Genomic DNA, 22399 nt, shown 5'->3' on the forward strand with positions numbered 1-22399 from the left:
TATCTTTAGGTTTATTTAATGTAATAAATCAAGAAGACAAAACATGAGCTGAAAATTAATTTTGGGTGTATATTGCCATCAATTTTTTCATTTTTTAATAGTTTATTTTTTATCAAAGATAAATATGTGTTATTCCTCATGTAAGGATTATATTCCCTGAAGTTTGAATCGATTCCTTGCCTAGTTTCCACTGCTTTATAAAGGGTTCAATGCAATGAATTTCATTTGCAAGCCAATTTTGAAATGGTTTCATTGGCCACCCTGTCACAATTTCGTTATAAACCATAGTGATATAATCTTCATCCAGAATAAAGGCTTTCAACTTCCTGATGTCCTCGATTTTATTTATGTTGATCGAAAGTTTTAAAAAGTCCAATACGAATTTTCGCCCCTTTCGCCCTATTTTCTCGGTTTTCGATAGCTATATTGAACAAATTGGTATGCTGCCGGAGAAAAATAGTATCCAGAGAAGTAAACACTGATTATCCGTGTCATTTCAGAGAGAGTAATATTGTTTTCTCATTTCACTTCGATGATCTTTCCATCACCTATATTTACCACCCAAAGATTGACGATCTAATGAGTTCGGATAGTTTACATTCATACCTTTTCACCTCTCCATTATTCTTAAAAAAATAAAAAATGAGACATTTTTTAGACATCACATTTATTATGAAGTGTTCCTATAAACTACATTATTCTGATAACATCCTGTCAAAGGTTATTTACCGATTTATGAACAACATGCAACTGATAATCATATGAACCAATGTTTAGATGTTCTGACGAGTTTCTTATCGCATTCTCACTTCGAAAAAAAAGACTATGCCGTATAGCTGCTGGTGTCCAGCTTCCGTTTGCTCATTTCTTGATCAATCCATTTTCGGAAACGGCCCACATCGGCATAAACGCCCGGAATTTGATTCTCGCCACATCCAATACCCCACGCAACGATACCGGCCTGATAGTAACGGTGGCGAGTTCCCTTGATAGGGCACATCAACGGGGATCCTCCGTCACCCTTGCAAGTATCTTTGCCTGGTTCTCCGCCAGCACAGATGAAACTGTTATGAAGCGCGAATTTGGGCCCTAGACGGGTGCTTCTCAGTGCCGTCTGGCACTGGGCCGATGGCACTATCGGTAAATCAATCTTCTTCAATATAACTTGATATGTTCCAGCCTTTCCGAAGACGTCTTTTCCCCATCCGGAGGCAAAACATCTCTCGTGATCGAATTTGGCGTCCTGCGGTGGCAAACACATCGTTTGGATGCCTTCTTCCAAATCGAAAGGCGAGCTCAGAATCAGGAGTGCGATGTCATTGAACAGACCGCCTTTGTAGTATTCCGGATGTACGATGATTTCTGACACATCACGATCCTATGAGAAAAGCAGTAAAGAAAATTCACTTCAAACTTAGAATGGTTGAGCCTGACGCAATATATCTTACCTGATGCGGATTCACCTCATTTCTTGTCTGAGTATCCCACTCACCGGCGCGTACTTTCAGCTGACCAGGTTCTTTATTTTGAACACAATGCGCACCTGTAAGCGCAACCTGAGGATGAATCAAAGAACCCCCACATTGATACACATTGATGGAAATGTCGTCGAACGAGGAAATCGTCAAGACTGCAAGCATATTCGGGAATTCGCCATACTCAGCTTCATTATTTTTTGAGCCGGTTATTCGGAAACCAATTCCATCGACATTTCGTACTCCGCAAGAAGAGGGCGACACTGGAGGGTTCACTGGAGGATTTACTGGCGGATTCACCGGTGGGTTAACAGGAGGTGTTGGGGTGTGCGGCTTTGGTGATTCAATCTAAAACGTGAATGTCCAGTTAGAATTGTTTCGGAGTTGTGGCATAAAGTACCTACGATATCTTCCTCATAACAACACTGAAGCAAATAGTCAACACATGGGTTGTCGTTGTCGAATCGGATGTCGATTAATCCTACGCCCGATGTACTCTCATTTGTACATAAATATTTCTGAATGCAACGCTGACCTTTTTCACACGATCCCTGTCGCAGAAATAAAATGGTAAATTGTAAATTGTGCACAGTTTCATTGCTATCTAATTAGTACATTTACCTGTGATCCGACTGGCGGAGCAGGAGGTGGTGCGGGAGATGTGACTCCTAGGTTTGTACCCGGCGACGGGGATGTAAAAAGACTGTTGATGAGATCATCCAGATCTCCATCATCCGCGGTTGCGGTGGTCGCGAGCAGAAGAACCACAAAAGATAATGCGAAAGCTCGCCTCATTGCGAACGCTGGAATACGAATGTCGATGTAGACAGGGCAACACGATGGTTTATAATACAAGTTTGAAATATAGCAACAAGAGGGAAGCGCTTATTTGTTTTTTTTTTGCTTCCTCCTAGACTCAGTGATCAGTGTAAAATCGAAATAGTGCCAATATAACGGCAATCAGCTGGGAATCTTGTCGGGTTGGTTTTTATGTTTGCAAACTGATACAGCAGGTTTTTCATGCAGACAATACGGGGGAATACCCGAGAGTAAATCTGGACTAGCGTTTATTGTGTGGTATAAACATAATTTGGGGATCTTCAGCCTGTATAATTCTTCAAAAATTTCCACTCACGCTAATTTATTTATTTTTAAATGGTTTTGATTGTTTTTTTTTTCGCAGAACACAAACTTGAATGGAATATCTTGGATGATTTGCATAGCGGTGAATTCATGCCCATTCTCCCCATCAACCAGTTTATCTATCGTTTTTTCGCCAAATTAATCATCACCGCAACTCGCTTGAAATACGATATGGATTCCCTGTGCATTTTATTTTCCCGATATGGTTTGAACACATAATAATAGATTCGTTTTGCCTGACGCAGAAGCATTTCGGAATGCCAATGAACCGTGTTCCAAAACATTCACGGTTTGTTGAACATATTCCAGTTGACCGTCATGGACACTTGAAATTTCAATGTCACTGCGCGATGTGTCAACCCGGCTTGTGAGCTAATAAATAGTCATTTTTTGTTATGAGTTTTTAGCAATAACGTTTATTTGTTTATTCACATTTAGCTGTTCCATGTTTTTCCAACGTTATTTAATACAGCACTTAAATTATGCAAAGATAAGAAAAAAAAGTGCTTCAAACAAGCTCCATCCTGTTTGGGAAGATATTGAGGAATCCTGTAAAAATCCTCTATACAGTTGATTGTTAGGATGTTGAGAATGATCTCGCTATTTTTTGTTTATAAGACTAATGTTTTAGTAAACATTTAACCGGTTAAGAATTAAGGGCCTTAGAATGCAAGGGATGTAAGTGACTTGATCGATTTCTCTTCATCAACTTTTTCTTTAGTTAATAACTCAACTGCAAAGAAGTTCCAACTTAAGTTCGTTATAGAATCCGATAGATGAGGTTCTGACCTATCTTCCACATTGTCAAATACAACTGGGAATGTATTTGCAGCTAAGTTATGACCAGAAGAGAGAGACGATGTAGAGAAATCGATCAAATCACTTACACCCCTTTCATTCTAAGCCCCTCAATTGAAATATCACAGCTCTCAACCACATACAGGTTTTGGATTACCACCACAGTTATCTGGCGCAGCAAAAATGGAATTTATTTGGCGCTTGTAAATATAAAATGATAATGATTCATTCGACATTTTCGGTAGCGTTATAACCAAATAAAACCAACAAAATTCATGATGTTGGAGCATATGCAGTCATTACATTCCAATCCGATATAGTGGTTCTCAGTTTTTTGTTAAAAGTAATATCTTTGTTTCTTATTGTAAAATATTAGACCCGTGAGCAATTCCACGCCAAATCAGCCGGCCGCTGACCCGATCTTCTCCTTTTTTTTTATACTTGGTACTTGTGATGGAAGCTTCCCATAAACACAATTTTCATTATCAAATCCAGATGTTTGATTAAAATAAGATGTTAGACAAAGTTGTTGGAAAATTAATGACTATTTAGAAAAAATAACATTTCAAGTGCGCTGTTACTCAGAAATTCAATTTAATATTGAAAACTTTAATGTCTCAAAACACTCCCCCTTCGATATTTTTTTGTATATTTTTAGTAGAAACCCCTTTCATTTTAACAAAGTTTGACGTACAGTGGTGCTGTGGTAAATTCGCCAAAATTGAGATATGAATTTTTGAAAATATATGAAATTTCAATACTTTGTAAAATCGTAACAATTTAAGAAAAGTGATGGAGGCGATCTGGCGTAGTGGTAACATCCATACCTCTCACGCAGAGATCACGAGTTCAATTCTCACTCCCGACATTCTTCCAAAAATGGAAGTAAAAGTGACGAACCAGCCAAAATGTGTTGAAAATCATTATAATAGAGAAAAAAAAAGAAAAGTAATATAAAAAATGAAATCTACATACGATTCAACATTAAAACTTACATAGAACGTTTCATTCTGGGACCAACTCGAGATATAACTTTTTTTTTCATAGTTAAAACGATGTCAGTAAAATTTCTATACGATATCGGAACATTTATTTATTGTTATTGAATTTATTTTTATTTCCATCGAAAATTCTTTCACATACCATTTAAATCTGTAAAGAAAAAAAAAGCGATAGATACAAAAGAATAATATTTTTCGACTTTTATTGATTTCAACTATGATTATTTATATATAAGAAATAATTCAGGTTCTTCTTTGGAATTAGAATATATCTTAGCTGCTATCTTATTACCAGAAAAAGGTATGAATGAATGATATTTATGAATGCCACGAATTGATCGTTTTCTTAGAAATCTGTTCAAATTTCTCTTCAGCTAATCTATAATGATGTTTAGGAACATAACAGAAGGATTTTTTAGTTTTAAAATTCTGCTGCTTGTCAGCTGATGCTCATGCTGCCTTGCCAAACTAGCTCTTCTTGCCATTTGTTTGAAAGTTCCTCCCATTGCATCACATGGACCTTTGCCATGTGAAGTTGCAAAAAACCTTGCACCTTCTAAACTAGGGGTTCTCAAAATAGTCGATATCGACCCCTTGGGGTCGAAATTGGTTTCTTAGGGAACGACATGAACGAAAACTGATTTTGGGAGTCGACGAGGTCTAGAAATTGACCCTCATTAATTAACACAAGTTCTTGTTTGAAACTTTCAATATAAAGTATAACTTGTGTTACGTGACCCAACTTGATTTCTTGTAGAAAGTATTATTGTTGTACTTTTCAAAAACTCAACAAATAGATGAGCGCACATAAGTTGAAAAAATTGGCAAGTGCATTTGGCATTTGCATTCTAAAATTTGTTGGAACATGAATACAGTCCTATACTAATTTAATTCAAGAGATTACATTAGGAGAAAAAGGAAAGAAAGTCACCAGGTTCATCTCATAGCACTGTTTTTTATCATTAACGAGCGATTTTATTTTTTTCAAAAAGTAATTGCCTACTCCAAAATTTGTGGGCAATTTATATTTGTAACATATTTACAATGAAACTAATATTTATATGATTTTACATTTATTCATATTGTTGAATTTTATTAAGAAAATGATGTCATGTTTACCCGCTTAACCCATGGTTGTCAGACTTACAGATTTGTCTGGAATCTTCCAGACTTTGGTGAAGCATCCAGATGTTCAGACCGTCCTTCGTCTAGTCCAGACTTTCCGTACTTTGCCCAGATTTTTCCAGATTTAAAAAAAAATCTACAATCACATTTGACTTTATTGAGTTGGTTGGAAAACCAGTTTGTGCTAGTTTTATTGTAACAGTTATTAAAAATGGTATACAGGTTACCGAAACGGATTCTACAACGTCGTATGACGAGATGGTTTCGTTGTTCAAGAGGGACAAAATTGCATACCAAATTTATTTGATTGGCTATAGGGCTGATGGAGCAAGGACCATGACTTCGCCGGGCAACTAACTTGGCGCTTTGCTAAAAAGAGATTGTCCATGGCTTTTCATTATGAAGTGTATTTGCTATAGTTCTGCACTATGCGTGTAAACATATTCCGGATGTAATTAAGCAAACCAATAGCTGTAGTCCCTTGCGGACTAGTAAGTGTGATGAGATTCAGGAAATTCTTGAATTGAAACCCATGAACTTGCTGCATCCATGCGCGACTAGATGACCTTCACTGGTAGCAGTGGTGCAAAGAGTACTTGTCAGATATGAACCTTTTCGAATCTACTCTGAATTTTTGAAACATATTAATCATGCTGAGAACGCCAATATTTATTTGACATTTGTGTTATACATACTTAAAGTGATTAACAACATGAACAAACTATTTCAAAGTGAGAGTTCTACCGATTCTTCATTCGGACATTTCACGATTTTTCCTCGCGGTATTGGATATTTTTTTCACAAATGATTTCATGCAAACGCTAAAAGATCTGAATAAAGTTGCGTTAGAACAACAGCTGAACTACTCATTAGGAAGCACGTGAACGATGGAAATTTTGCTGTTGGGTCGCTCAATAAATTTAAGGCTAATGTGATGCATCAACTTCAACTTCAACGACTCGGTTATGATAAATCTGACCATGCTTAACCGTTCAATTTCATCAGAAGAAAACATCAAACCATTCTACTGCTTACTGAAAATTTTCCTAATCTGGTTCCCAAAAATATTACTCAGCCAATTCATGAGGAATTCAGAGAGCCGCGCAATGTTGATTTTTCAGACTATTTTCCGGATGAACGAACCAATGTAATCATGTTTTTGGGTAAAGTTCGAGCCAAAACTAACCGTGGTGGTGAAATGGCATTTTCGTAATAAAGAAAATTTATTCCAAAAATTTACTGAACACCGAAGAAAGTGGTTTGGTGCACATGTCTGCAACAATCAAGTTTAAGTATAATGCGTAGATATGTGATAAGAAGAAATATCTGTTAAACCATGTTTTACACATCAGACGTAAAAATGTTGATTGATTGTGTTGAACTATAGAGACTTGAAACTTTTGCAGTTCTAGTCCTGAGAAGGGCCCTTGTGGACAAACACAATCCAAACTCCTTCTTCACCTGCCTTGAGAAAGACACTTCATTGTCCTTACTCGTCGGAAGAAATCCAGACAAATCCAGACTTTAGCTTTTCCAACATCCAGATTTTTGTTCAATACACCTGGCAACCCTGGCTTAACCTTTTATAAGGCTGTAGAAACTAGGCAAGGAATCGACTCAAACTCATAACTCACGGAACATAATCCTTACATGAGGCAAAACACATTATCTTTGATAAAAAAAATAAACTTTTGAAACAGTTAAAAAAAATGATGATAGTATAGTTGCCATTGCCTGTTAACCCCAAAAACACTGCCTGATTGTGCCTTTGGTTACACCAAAATTAGAACAATATCTCTGGTGCAGCGAATTTTTTTTATAATGACTTACAAAGAAAAAATATAAAGTTTGAATTTTTCATCAAATACAGCATTTTTCATTCAGTTCATGCAGTTTCTGAACTTACACAGTAGATCCTAAATAGAACGCTTACAGATAAAAATATTGTTGCATGTTCAACGAATCTAAACAGATTTTTTTTTGCCGGCGCTCGGAAATCGCGGTTTTTTTACATGAAAATGACTCCCAAATTAATCTTTATATATAAAAGAGACTTTTTCCCACGTACGTATAACTCATCATCACGGGAGAACGGCTGATCAGATCTATGTTGTCCATATATTTTGTGAGTTTGTCTTCACCCAAATTAGAAAGATTGAGTACTTTGGAAAGTATTTGAGATGATTGGAAAAATTCGAAAAAATTGACTATGCATATCTTTATATATAAGAAGGATATTTAAAATAAAAAGGGAATATTCGAAAATAAGAGGTACGCATATGTATGTTTCGCTGGGAAAATCATCATTTAGATCAATTTGACAGATCTGAACGATAACATACAAACTCTCTTGAAGTATATTCGTTTTTTACCAACCAAAATATTCTCTAGTAATACATTATATGGCAGAACAACGTTTGCAGGGTCAGCTAGTATGGTATATTTTTAGCGGCCGTACAAAATTGGAGCCTTACCAGATACTTTCAAAAATCTTTGGTTAAGCAAAATATTGAAATAATATCCCAAGTGCGGCAAAAAAAATTTCTGTGGGTGGCAATACAGTTGTTAGAGGTGAACGGATATTTTGTTTAATCTCAGCGTAATTAATCGCATAGAAATTATTTTGATGTTTGGGGGCAAAGTGGTCATAGGGGAATAACGTTCTGTTTACTAAAGCTGATATACCTCTTCACATTCTGCTCTTGAAGATGTTCCTTTTGTGGCTTTGATCCTAGATAAACATGCCACTCCAACTAAACCAACCCACACTATGTGTTTCTTACCACGTTTTTGTATGCAAGAGAAAATTTAAATTGAGACTCCATCTGAATAAGCCAAGCTCATTTCATGCATGTACCTACTATACCAAATATGATTTGAACAAAATTTTCTCAATGAATGAGAAATGATTCATTCCAAAGTGAGGACGAATTTTAAATATTGATTTCTTAGCGAATCAATGTAGTGATGCTGTAGATTTTTGGGAAAAATATATAAACGATCAGAAGATCCCTGCAAAGTTCTCTAAATGGCAAGCGCCTCAACTCTATGAACAGCCAAAAAAAAAAGAGGGAACAAACGTATTCTGGGAAGATGGAATTTTTAACCTGCGTGAAAGATAGCGAAAAATTCTAGGACGAAATAAAAAAAAATGTAGAATAAAATTTAACAAATGTAAGTGATGCTTTATTTTTTCCAAAAATCGGTACGAGCTCTCCGGGCCATCCAATATGAGCTTAACATACAAGTACAGTCGATGTTACCTTGAAGCAGGTCACCAATGAAGCATGCCATCGTGATGTTAGGTCTCGCCTCAAGTGATTCCAAGTGTATTAACATGCAACGAAGTTGTAGCTGGGCAAGTTGTGGACGTCATTCCAAGGAAGATGCCTCAGAGCGAAACGGATAAACTTTCGTTGGATTGCTTCAATGCGGTTCACTTCGTTTTGGTAGTATGGGCACCACACTACAGCCGAATATTCCAGTATTGGTCGAACCAAAGAACAGTACAAAGCCTTAAGGCAATATATATCCTTGAATTCTTTGGCGAAGCGGAACATGAACCCGAGTTGAGATGAAGCTTTCGACACCACGTAGGCGACGTGGTCCTTGAATGTAAGCTTGGAATCAAGTAGTAATCCAAGATCCTTGACCGTCGATTCCCGTTTCAAGCTTATCCCCGATAGAACATAAAAGTTGTGTTGAATCAATGCACGTTGTCTACCGAATGAAATTATAGAGCATTTCGATGCATTGAGTGACATGCGGTTTAGTTGGCACCACTCGGCGAAAGCTTCTAATTGCAGCTGTAGAAAAACAGCATCGCTTGGTTTCCGTATCACGAGATACAACTTGAGGTCGTCGGCGTACGACGACTTGCGGCATTTCAGAATGTAGTTGACGTCATTCATATACAGCAGAAACAGGAATGGCCCTAGATGGCTGCCTTGAGGAACGCCAGATGTCACGGGGAAGGAAGGAGCAACATAGTTCGCAATTTTGACAGACATGCTTCGACTAGTCAAATAAGAAGAAAGCCAAGCAAGCAGGTCGTTCTGAACACCTAACCTGTCATACTTAGCCAAAGCAATGTCGTGATTCATTTTATCGAATGCTGCAGAGAGGTCTGTATATATAGCATCTACTTGATGGCCTTGCTCAATTTCACGGATGATGTAGGAAGTGAACTGTACTAAATTGGTAGTCGTTGAGCGCTTGGACATGAAACCATGCTGGTCCATCGAAATGCAGTGAGCGAAGTTTTGAACCAATTCTTCGAGAATAATTACCTTAAGGTTTTGAAGTCTATTTCAATAAATGTGAACAAAGGATATTTGGGCAACTGCGATCTAAATTTCATGAGTTTTGAAATGATAATTGGCTTGGTAAACCGTTGATTGAGTGAATAACTTCAACGAAAGCAAAACTGTGATAACTCAATTTGTTTATTTATTTTTATTTTTAAAGTTTTGGTTGTAACTTAAACAGTATCTATACAACTTATTATAGATTTGTGGTGTGGTCGTTTGAAATATCTAGATTAATCTATTGTATAGTATAGGCAGGGCCCGAAATCTTCGAAAGTGAAAAATGAGGACCGATTCTTCTCTTAGGCGGCTCGCACACCGGAGCAATAAGCAACTAGCAAGCTGCAATACGCAATATGCAACAAGCGACATATTTTGTTGTGCTTCGCATATCAAAGCAATATAAACGCCTGACATTATGCAAACAGTCTGCTTCATGGACGAAACTTGCCAAATTATGGGCAATAATTTGCTCTTCAACCGACACGTCGTGGCGATATATGTTGCTTTACAAAGACGATTGCGATATTGAATTGCGTCGGTGTGCGAGATCAACTAAAATTAAATGGAAAACCCCATTGACGATAATATTGCTTATTGTATGTTGATAGTTGCTAGTTGCTTTTTGTTCCGGTATGCGAGCTGCCTTAGCAGCTTCGTTTCGACTAGAACTACTTCGGTAGTCGCCGCCAACAAAAAGTGACTCGACTTGAAAATGAATTGACTAGCGTTGACTAGCGAGGATGACTGGTGAACTAGTCCAGTCAGTGATTATTTTAACTGACTCGACTAATGAATACAAATCTGCCTCTTCATTCAACTGACTTCAATCCACACTTCCATTTCCCCCAGACACTAATTCATACCCGCGCACGCAATATTACTTTTACGTCCATATAAAGAGGAACGAAAACATGATTTCTGATGCAAAAAATAAGTTACCCCATCAATGGAAGGTTTATTGTCTACCCATCGTGAACTCAAACCAACGAACTTAGACATTTATCAAGTATGCTATTTATAAAGGTTCTCGCGTTAGTATTAGTTAGTGTTAGGCGTGCAAAATAGCGTACACACACTGCACGTTGTTTTATACGTGTAAGTAATTTCCGTGTACGATACAAAAGAATCTAGCTATATAGTCAGTCAGATAGTCAGCTGACTATCCTCAATTGACTATGACTATGCAGAGCCCTGAGCAGGGCACGGCATAGTCATAGTCAACTGAGGATAGTCCGCTGACTAACCGACGTCAAATTGTTCTCATTGCATTTTGAAGTGACTTCCCGCAAAACTAATTCGTTCCTCTCTCTCTTTCCCATGTATATTAAGGCATGCATCGATGTTTGAGTTCACCGCGGTTTGACAAACGCTACAGGTGAGCTAGATTCTTTTGTATCGTACACGAAATTACTCACACGTATAAAATAGCGTGCTGTGTGTGAGCTATTTTGCACGCCTAATACTAACTAATACTAACGCGAGGACCTTTATAGCATACTTGATAAATGTCTAAGTTCGTTGATTGGAGTTCACGATGGGTAGAAAATAAACCATCCATTGATGGGGTAACTTCTTTTTTGCATCAGGAGTCAAGTTTTCGTTCCTCTTTAAGGCCGTTTTATATTATCCAGCACGTAGCGTAAACGGCACGTACCGACACCGGCAGACAAATACATGATGTATTCATATCATCAGGCATAGCAACTTCTCTGTACGGACCGGCAGCGCAGACGGAGCGGAGAAATGCTACTGGGGATTGAACCGATGTCGTACCGAAGAGCGACGAACGCACCCACACCACGAACTTCGACGTTTGATTTGTATGTATGGTGCTACTCGCCCGTGTAGTTTGCCCGGCACCGGCAAAATATTCTTCTCGAGAATTCCTTCATGCATTTGTCTGAAAAGTGCTGTGTATGCCCGGAGCCGTTCCGCTATATATACGCATACACATTTGAAACACACGCAATAATATTTGTGTTGCATGAAACGTGCCGTGCCGGTTATGCTACGTGCCTGATAATATAATATTACCTTTATATGGACGTACAATAAGATTACATACGGCGGTGGCAAAACTAGTGTCAGGGGGAAATGGAAATGTGGAATGTTGAATGAAGAGGCAGATTTGTATTCATTAGTCGAATCAGTTAAAATAACCACTGACTGGACTAGTTTACCAGTCATCCTCGCTAGTCAACGCTAGTCAATTCATTTTCTAGTCAAGTAATTTTTTTGGTGGCGGTGACTGCCGAAGCAGCTCTAGTCGAAGCGAAGCTACTGGGAGTAGAGTCGGTCTTCATTTTTCACCGTCGAAGATTTCGGGCCCTGGCCCTGAGTATAGGCACAAAATAATAAAAATACAATGTCACAATCATTCGAATACTCGGGCGCGAATGAACTAATGACTTCTAGAAAAAAAAAATATGTATTCAAACCGCTTGAAGTTCTCCAGAATTTGAAGTAAAAGTCGCTTTGTTGTTGAATTCATTCTATATGCTTGTAGATTTTCTGTTTGGAAAAATTTGAAGCAAATGAATGATCCCGAGAGCAAGGGCTAGGCGGTAAAGCCCGCGGAAGGTCCCGATGCTGACGCTAAAGCATCTGAAGGCGCGGCTGAAGTTCGCGAGAGACCACTTCGACTGGATCAATCCGGAGAAGGAAAAGCAGTGGCAAAATATACTGAGGTCGGATGAGACGAAGGTAAACCTCATCGACTCGAACGGAAATAATTGAGGCCATCGCTCAATAGGCTGCGTTTACATGCCACAGTATACCACGAAAACATTCAAACATGGGAGAGGGAAAATTGTGGTGTGGGGGTGCTTCTCCTGGTAGCTGGTTCTCTTGACATTTCATATTGGAAAGATATACGATCCAACAACGAGTTGAGATTAATAAAATTTACTACCGAAATTCGGAGTCAATGGCTTCAACTGTAAGAGCGCTACGTCCAATTAATGTTCGTCATAATCGTCCTGCCAGATCAACAATTGAGCGTCTAGTGGAAAAATTTGAATCCACAGGCACTGTACAAAATGTTCCCGTGCCAGTGAGACAAAGAAGTGACCGTAGTGTCGAGAATATTGCTGCCGTTAGCGCAACAATTGAGGAAGACCCAAATCAGTCTCTCACACGTCGTTCTCAAGCGTTGGGCATCTCTGTGACGTCGTTGTGGCGAATTTTGCGAAAAGATCTTGGCCTACATCCTTACAAGATCAAATTGACGCAAGAACTAAAGTCGCTTGACCACCAGAAGCGTCGTATGTTCGTGAATTGGGCTGAGCAACAACTTGAATATGATCCAGATTTTCATCGCAAAATCATTTTCAGCGATTAGGCTCATTTCTGGCTGAATGGGTGCGTCAATAAACAAAATATGCGTTAGGGGTCAGGCAACAATCCACACGTAATCCATGAGTCATCATTGTATCCCGAAAAAATTACGGTCCGGCGGCGTCATTGGGCCGTACTTCTTCCGTGATGATCAAAACCGGCACGTTACTGTGAATGGGAATCGCTACCACTCAATGATAACCGAATATTTTTGGCTCGAATTGGATGATATGGACTTGGACAATATGTGGTTTCAACAGGACGGCGCCACAAGCGAATTTAGCAATCGATTTATTGAAAACCAAGCTTGGTGAGCGTGTTTTCTCGAAAAATGGCCCAGTCAATTGGCCGATATGTAAACCCGTTTTTGTTTTATTTAAAAAAAACTTTGTAGCGCTCTTATTGAAAAACCTTCCACAGGGTAACTTCGATATAACGTACACTTCACTTTCAAAATTGTACGTTGTATCGAATTGTACGTTATATCGAAGCATAATAAAGAACTCAGAAATGTAGATTATATTACTTTATTGTGTTGCTGTTTGAGTAAGGATATTGAATAAATTCAACTTGAAAACGAAATCAACCTTTCTCATGATGTTTCCCATCGTATTGTTTATTAAAGTTTGATTCATTTAGAATCAGGAATAACAAAACAGTTGTTTCTCGGGATTGATTAAAGGTACAAAACAAGCTTTAGTATCAGAATACAGAAAATTTATAGTTCTTTCAGAAAAAAATATTCGAAAAAATGTTTCTTTGGATTTTGAAAACCTGTACGTTATATCGAGGTAAAATGTACGTTATATCGAGTGACGTTATATCGAGGGTACGTTATATCGAAGTTTACCTGTACTAACCTTCTAAGCTTCTATTTCACGGTATGAATTTTCTTGTCTTGTCTGTAATTTTTTTTACCTTAATTTTAAAACCGGTCCTAAAGGGCCTGGCCGGGTAAGGGAGTAAAAAGTGCCCCCAAACCAAATCACCAGCTGTATGGCAAATATTGTATAGGATATTGAATAAGAAATTTTGACGGTTTATTTGAACCCCTATGTGGTTTGACGTATGATCTATAGTGAAAAACGTACTTTTCGTTTATTTCAGGCCATCTACAAAAGCTTCGAGATAAAAATTTGAAAAAAAAACTGAATGTGCATCTTACTACGGTGTATCAAGAAAAATCATCAAAATAAAATTCTATCAAAAATTGAAGTACTAAAAAAATATTGAAATTTTGAAAATTTTGTTTTTGGGATTAAGAGATACAGTACTACTCTAATTCATATTTAAATATGTTTCTACGGCTTTTATAGATATGTGTGATTTTTTCAGATTTTTCCAGTGTTGCGCGGTACAAATTTTTTTTTATATATTTCCAAAGGGTCTGGCTAGGTAAGGGAGTAAAAAGAGCCCTCTAACCAAACCACCAGCTGTATGGAAAATATTGTATAGAGTACTAAATAAAACATTTTGGCTGTAGTACTATATATTTGAGCTCTTATATAGTACACCATAGGATCTATGATGAAAAATGCACCTTCTCGTTTTTTTCACGCCATTCACAATAGCTTTGAGACAAAAAAATGGAAAAAATACTGAAAGTACATCTTACTAAGGTGTATCGATCAATATTTTCAAACAATTTCTTCATCGAAAAATCAAATATTAAAAAAAATTTCAATTAATTTTTATTTTTATTTTAAATTAAATTTTGATTTTTTTTATTCTGAGATTCAATACTACTCTAGTTTTCATTCAAATTTCTTCCTACGTCTATTTTAGGTATATGTGATTTTTTTCAGAATTTTAGAGTGCTTTTCGCGGTACAAAAAAATATATACATTTTCAGGCATTTCGAAATTAAAGAAAAAAGATATTACTTTGATAATCACTTTTGCTCTTATGTTTATTTGAATGTATTCGTATGTGTTGTTTCTTCCACATGTAGCTTAATTTTTTCTTCAAGTTTTAAGAGCTTTGCGCGAAAAAAAAATTTTTTTTGGCCTTTGGCATTTTTGGTTTATTTCAAATTTAGATACCCAGTACTGCTCTGATATTTATTTAAATTTTGTTTTTTATATGTCTAAATTTTGTCGGTATATTTAGAGCATTGCGCTGTACAAAGATTTTTTTTCTCATATCTTAAAATATATGAGATTATCTTTACATCGGATTTAAAAGGTTTACCAAATTCATAGGAGTCAGCAGTATGATAGAGCTCCGTGAGAAAAAATAAAGTCCTTGTGGAAAGATCATTCGGATTATTGAGAAAAACACTTAAAAATATCCAAATTATTTTTTTTTTTATTTCAATATTACAATTGAAAACCACGAATACAATAAAATAATCGATTTCAAGAAAATAAAAATAGTAATGCGGACGATGAAGAAAATTATGTTTGTGTCTCGCAATGCTCTTAAACATTCAGGGGAGAATTGCACCAATAAAAATTAGAACAGAAGCGGGTCTCAAAGTAATATTCTTTTCAAAATTTCGAAATGCCAGAAAATATATTGAATTTGTTTGTACCGCATGTTTAATTTTTGTTTATAATTACATTTTTTGATGAAAGAATTGTTTGAAGATATTTATCGATACACCTTAGTAAGATGTACTTTCAGTATTTTTTTCCATATTTTTGTCTCAAAGCTATTGAGAATGGCGTGAAAAAAACGAGAAGGTGCATTTTTCATCTCAGATCCTATGGTATCAAATATATGGTACTACTGCCAAAATGTTTTATTTAGTACTCTGTAAAATATTTTCCATAAAGCTGGTGATTTGGTTTGAGGGCACTTTTTACTCCCTTACCCAGCCAGACCCTTTGGAAATATAAAAAAAAAATTTTTTTGTACCGCGCAACACTGAAAAAAATCTGAAAAAAAAAATTTTTTTTGATAATTTTAGTAGTTAAGTATGCTTAAAATGCATTTTTTTTGTCAACTACAGATATTATAAATTTCTTCGAACAATGCAAATAGATTATTATGAATGTACTGGATATTTTCTCAAAGATTTTTCACTTTCTTTTTTTGCTTGAGCAGTGGTCTATTACTTTTGTCCGACACTGTATGAGAAAATAGCATTTGAATTACACTTACTCAAAAATTGAATTCATTGTATAAAATTGGTTATCGGTACGTGTAGAATGATTCCTCTATTTTGATTATAACGTTTATTCTTCAGTTTTTAAAATTGACATCCAGTTAAGAGGAACTTGCACGCGCAGCGCGAAAATCCAAACTTCATGGGAAAAAGACGGTTGGATGGTATGCCGAGAATTACGTGATAGTGGTACCCCAGACCAGAGCTCCGTCCCAAAGAGATATATTGGTTATTGAAAAACACGAAGAAACGAAGAAAAATGGAGGTTTGCTCAAAGCGAACTTCGGCGAACAAAATCGACGAGCCCGATAGACAAAACTTAATGGCGGGTGTTAAGCGGAAGACTTGAATAATTTTTTCATGTAATATTGATTGAATTAAATGATTTTTGAACAAAAAATTAAACAAACTACACACATTTTGCTTCGACAAAATTTTGATCGTTCCACGCTTTAGTCAAACCGGAATCAACGAAAGTTCTTTAGCGAGGATGCAAAAGTCAATATACTTTCAGACCAATTTCGCTAATATGGACCAATCATGGCTAATGATAACGAAATTTACACTATATCGAAGCTCATATCGGATGAAATATGTAACATAGCCGTTTTGAATGCGAAGATGCCAAAACAAAATATATATATTTTTTGATCTGTGATTTAGTTATATATCAGTACAGATTGGTCTCGATTATATACAAACTCGATTGTGTACTGAGTACTGAGTTATGAGTTATGATACATAATCGAGTCCGCCCTGTAATGGCAAATTATCTTTGGGAAATGAATTGAAAAATTGTAATTACAATATCTATCCTCTAACTTTGATATTCCCAGTCACGAGAATCACCTTCGATCGATTAAACTGCACTGTTATTTTCCGAGCACTTAATTAAGACCAGTGTCACACGAACGGATTTTCCTGAATCGTCAAACAGTATTCAATTATTGGTTACGTGATCTGACGTTTAATTTACAAGTTCTATGTAGAGAATTTGCTTATCTGGGGAAACACGCAGTCTGGAGGCTAGACGATCTGATCTGCTGATTCTCAAATTACAACATCGAATGTGTCTAATGAAACATTTTAATTACATTATTGTTGGTGGGTATTTCAGACTTCTAAACATTCTCTTTAATTTCAAAATTTTATTGGTTCACGTAATTCTACTCTTTCACATAACATTTGATTGTTTTGGTATTCGGCTGCTCACGAACTCGAGGATCTCCGTTAAAAATCATCTGTTGTCACCAAACATGATTTTGGCGCATCACTGGAAGACGATTGTTTTAAACGTGATCCACACTAAATGCGAAAAACAGTTGAGGTAAAGAGAACATACGATTGTTTTGTATAGTTTTATTTTGATTTTCATATTTCTCTTAAGGGGGTATTCTAGTGTAGAGACACGAATTTCGGACGTTTTTCCGGGCTCCGTAAAAATAAAACGAGGAATATTTTTACTATCCATTATATCATTATTTGTTCATCTATCTTTTAACAATAAAAAAAATGAACGGAGAAAAAATGTTCATAAGATAAGAATAGATAAGAGCTGATGAAGTGAGAGGGTTAAAAAAATTGTGCCATGGCGTACACGATTCCAGCCCTTCTGATTACCTGACACAAAAAAAAATCGAACAGATTCTGAATCAGTAAAGATGCAGCTATCGCATGAACCTCGGACAATTCAAAAACATCTTTTTTTGACAAAATGGCGGCCGTTTGAAAAACAAAATGTGGTTTAAAACGTTTTTTCTTACATTTCCCGATTTTTTAAAAATATTAAAATTTAAAGAATATCACTTTTCAGAGGTTCATGCGATAGAGAGATGCCTGAAGACTGTATCCATATCGACATGAATCGGTTCAGTAGAACCACGATAGATACAATACGGTAGCGCGACTTATGAGAAAGGCCTTCCAGCCATCTTGGATTTTGTATGTAAACAATCTGCAATATTTTGCAATATCTTTTTTTTGCTCTTTGTGTGTGGTATTGTTTTGGTGGGAATAAGAGCATTGAAAAGTTGAAAGGTAAGTCTTTTACGGTTAAAGTTAGGTTTGTAATATACTCTATCTTATTATATGTTTCAGCTCAAGAGAATAAATCGACTTTCGATGTCGGTCGGTGATGGAGGTATTTTTCCCGCGTTTTGCAGTTAGAGACGTCGGTTAATTGCTCGATTGTAAGGTTCCTGGAATTTCAAGTTTTCCTATATCTAATATTCTTTGTTCCTGTGTTCTTGGTTAACAAAAACTTAATGCCTGTTTTTGATGGGGCATAAAAAGATGATATAAAAGGATTTCTAGGAACTTCCTGCGACTTGTTCTTGACTTGTTCATATATTATAGAAAAAAAACCCGAAGCTGTAACGGTCAAAATAACCATAAGCCACCGATTAATTCATAATCTACAGTTTACAATTCTTCCGCAAGTGCAATTATTTCACAAGTGTGTATATGCGTGACTATTATATTTAGTGAACAACTATACAAATGTCAAACATTTGTACTTTACTTTTGCACGTCTGAATCCGTTCAATCCGGTGACAAAAGGACTAAAATCAAATAAGAATAGTCCGAAAATGATATTATGCATTATATTTAATAAATAGTCCACGCCACTGACATTATTTATACATTTCATTGAACAATATTCTAAAATAGGAAAAAAAGTCACTTGTCCAAAAAAGTTACTCCTGTACGCGCGTCGGTGTCTCAGACCGAAGGTGGTGAAAAAGTGATATACGTCCCTTTCGTACCAACTTATACGATACGCTAAACGATGATGAACAACGAATGACGAAGCTAGAGAGAATCGCAAAGTCGTAGTGTTGATGTTTTCTGAGAAATGAACGAATTATTGATTTCTTGGTCTCTCAGACCTATGCGCGAGTATAGGAGTGTTAACCGGCATGATGTTTCGTCGAAATTCATCGGATATGCTAAATCATTTACGGTTGAAGCATAAAAATAATTCCCTGGAGGTGGAGGAGACTGGGAAGAAGAGTTAAGGGTCTGCAGGAGTAAAATGCGGACTTAAAGAAGGTAGTCTCAGCTCCCGTTTCAAAATAGAAGTATCCAAATTCAGAGTGCCAAGGAAAATATACTATACTAGTGGTCAATGATTCTATAAAAAGTAGCTAGTAGCTATAGAGACCAAGCAGAAATATTCAAACAAATCAGCTATTCCAACAACAATCGAAGAATAGGTAGTTTTGAACAGAAAAAAAATTATGTTGGAGTAATAAAAATATTGTGCATTATTCTCATGGTGTGCTCTTTTTTCAATAGTCCTCACAAAATCATGAAATGGTAAATTTATCAACATACTGAAATACCATTTGATTCAAAAACCATTATTCTGCACCATGTTTATTACAAAATTATATTTAATGTAATTTTTAGAATTATAACATCATATTTTTTGTCATGAATGTCAGTTCTTTTTGATTACAAGAAATAAATATTTGCTCGATTAATCGAATACTGAAAGACAATTATTCGAATGAATCGAATATTTAAAAATGACCCCACGATTAATCGACAATTGAATAAACGAAAAATTTAGACATCTCTATTTGCAGTCAAATCCCTTTCCACAGTCCTCTGTATATTTATACCGTTTCCCCTCGCGCACTTATTGACGACACGGTCACACCTTTATTCCACACATCTTGGGTAGAACTTGAGATATCGTGTACGCCAGTTTGAAAAAACTTATTTCGAGAAAAAAGCGTTTGAAGTTCATTGTTATGACCGTACCAGGTTAGATACTGCATCGCTAAAATGGCTCCAACTCGGTAAATAGTGGGATTTTCGATAAGTCCTTTCTATGGTATATTCTTGAATGCCTAAACTACAGAAATATGAAGGAATTTTTTTTTGATTTTTTTTTTCAAATTAGTAGACTAGAATACTGACTGAATACGCTAAGGAAACCAAAAAAAATAAAAAAATATTTCTGGCCTAAAATGTTCTCTGTGATGTCTAGTTTCCTGTAGTTTTCATCCCGATGCTCCGTTCCAAAGTTACAAGCCAATTAGTGGACCTAAGTCTTTGCGTAAGGAGCGCGGATCCAAAATTTCTCGTTTTTGTCGAAACTAAACAAAAACTCGTTTTTGTCGAAACTAAGTTTTGCAAACTGGTGCGAGTTCCACCTCCGGAACGGTTCATCCGATTTTGGTGAAATAGGTTTCCCCAGATTCTGCACAAAATTCCCTGTCATCGTACGTTGGATTTTTTTTTTTGATATTTAAAAAAAAAATTGGTGAATGTTTTTATCTCGATTTTTGAGGCAAAAACGCATTTTTTTACAAAAAATGTCGCCAAAAATCTATATTTTGAAAAAATCCTACGTACGATGACAGGAAATATATCCAAGATTACGTAAAAAAATCATTGGTTGAAATCGGTCCACTTGAAAAACTTGTAGAACTCCCACCAGTTCACAAGGTTTTGGCTGCAAGGGTTCAACAAATCGGTTGCGAAAATCACATACTTTTGATGATGTACTACCCCCTTAATGAGAACCCCTCCTACATGTTATTCTATAATTTTTAAGCCGCCCTATAACGATGATGACTGGTTAAAAGTGGAAATGAAAAACAAAAACCGCAAATCGCAAGTGATTCTGCGTGCGGGTGTAACTTTTGCGGCTTCGATAATATGCATTTTTAGTGGTTTAACCCTTTGCGGTCGTTTATCTGCTCAAAGCCACCACAACAAGGTATCATACCAAATACTTTTTTTAACGATGTAATAGTTTTTCATTTTTCCTAAACGAATGTTAATGTCTAGTGAGCTTTTCGACAAATGTAGTTTCTATGAACAATAGGTAACGGTACGCGGTATAAACAAAATATTATTAACGTGATAAGATAAGACGATCTATTTCAAGGGAAATTAATTCCGACCGCAAAGGGTTAATTTCAAAATTTAATTCACTGATGGTTATATTCCGCTATATAATTTAACACCAAAGCGATGTTAGGCATGAACCAACAAGTGAATTCATTTGTTAGTCGAAAATTTCAATTATTGAAATAATTTTACTGGTGGGGTAACAAAGAGATAAGGAGAAGTTTATGTATTCTATTTCTAAGGAATGTCTCACTTATGAACCGCTAATGAACGAAAATCAAATCGTCAAATGTGGATTTTAGCCACAAGCAAAACAGTAAAGGATATGTCTGTTTATAATGCTGAGAAGCTCGATGTTACGTTTAGGAGGTTTATTTCAGTTTTTTTTTTTCAAATTTAAAATAATTTTATCCCTTGGTTGAATAAAAAAATTCCTCTAGCATACGATACACTTCTACGCTTCGTATATTACAAATCTGTCCGCTGCTTTCCCACTATATATCCGTTTTACCCGCATCACAGAAAATGATCTATTTTTCGTCCTGTTTTAATTCCCGTAAGCAACATTGTAAAACAAAATACCTAAAAGAAACATCTAATTTTTGATTGCGATACCCTAACATTTATGAATTATTTTTTAGGATAGAATAAACTGATTAAAGTGTGAACCAGGAAGCCTATAACATTCATGCACACGGTAAGTAATAATCAGTTGTTCACAACCCATGTTTACCAGTTTATTTTGGTAATCTAAAACATAACTGAATGCTACGTACGGGACAAAAGGTCATTGAATGTTAGAATCATCTCAGCAATGGAATACAACTCGTCCCTCTAATCTATTCCAACGAAATTGTTTCATATCAATTAGAAATCTCGACTTGTGAGGAACACTCTAAAATGGATTATCACGTGTATGTAAACTCTTGCAACGCAAGATTTGATCTTGAGGAAAATTCTTACCTTTATGAGCAGAACTCGTCTGCAGAACCGGTCTAACTTGTCACTGACACTGAAGGCAGATTCCTTCGCAATCGCAATAGTAAAAAAAACAAACCGACGAACTCTTCTTCACCTCTCGCAGCGAAATCAATCGTCAACAACTATCGATCATCCAATTCGAACTAGTCGCAACAGCAGCGACAGTGATACGAGCAAAAGAATATTGATACAATTCAGCTGTGTGGGTAAACTATAAGATGAAGCCGAATCAGAATAAGAGACGGACGATGCAAT

General features: G+C 36.3%; 1 protein-coding gene across 2 annotated transcripts; it reads right to left on the minus strand.

Annotated features, from left to right (window-relative positions):
- Nucleotides 1-648: 648 nt before the first annotated feature.
- On the minus strand, nt 649-22286 carry LOC129771437 (phenoloxidase-activating factor 2-like). Of its 2 annotated transcripts, none has more exons than XM_055775071.1 (5): nt 22127-22286; nt 2097-2278; nt 1880-2026; nt 1449-1823; nt 649-1378 (listed from the first exon to the last, which is right to left on the minus strand). In XM_055775071.1, exons 2-5 carry the CDS (start codon nt 2268-2270, stop codon nt 824-826), a joined length of 1251 nt encoding a protein of 416 aa, XP_055631046.1. In that variant the 5' UTR covers nt 2271-2278; nt 22127-22286; the 3' UTR covers nt 649-823. The 2 variants fall into 2 exon arrangements, with proteins under 2 accessions (XP_055631046.1, XP_055631045.1); XM_055775070.1 differs by lacking the exon at nt 22127-22286 and adding an exon at nt 21940-21985.
- Nucleotides 22287-22399: the final 113 nt, after the last annotated feature.

The sequence above is a fragment of the Toxorhynchites rutilus genome, chromosome 2, assembly GCF_029784135.1.
Source record: "Toxorhynchites rutilus septentrionalis strain SRP chromosome 2, ASM2978413v1, whole genome shotgun sequence".
Taxonomy (NCBI): Eukaryota; Metazoa; Arthropoda; class Insecta; order Diptera; family Culicidae; genus Toxorhynchites; species Toxorhynchites rutilus.

What these genes read in the sequence shown, in the direction of transcription:
- LOC129771437 (XM_055775070.1), bottom strand. Translation starts at nt 21,970, where the DNA reads ATGATTCTAACATTCAATGACCTTTTGTCCC. An exon ending in ATTCAATGACCTTTTGTCCC is followed by an intron (nt 2,279 to 21,939) that starts GTACGTAGCATT and finishes TTCGTATTCCAG; the next exon opens with CGTTCGCAATGAGGCGAGCT. An exon ending in CTCCGCCAGTCGGATCACAG is followed by an intron (nt 2,027 to 2,096) that starts GTAAATGTACTA and finishes TTTCTGCGACAG; the next exon opens with GGATCGTGTGAAAAAGGTCA.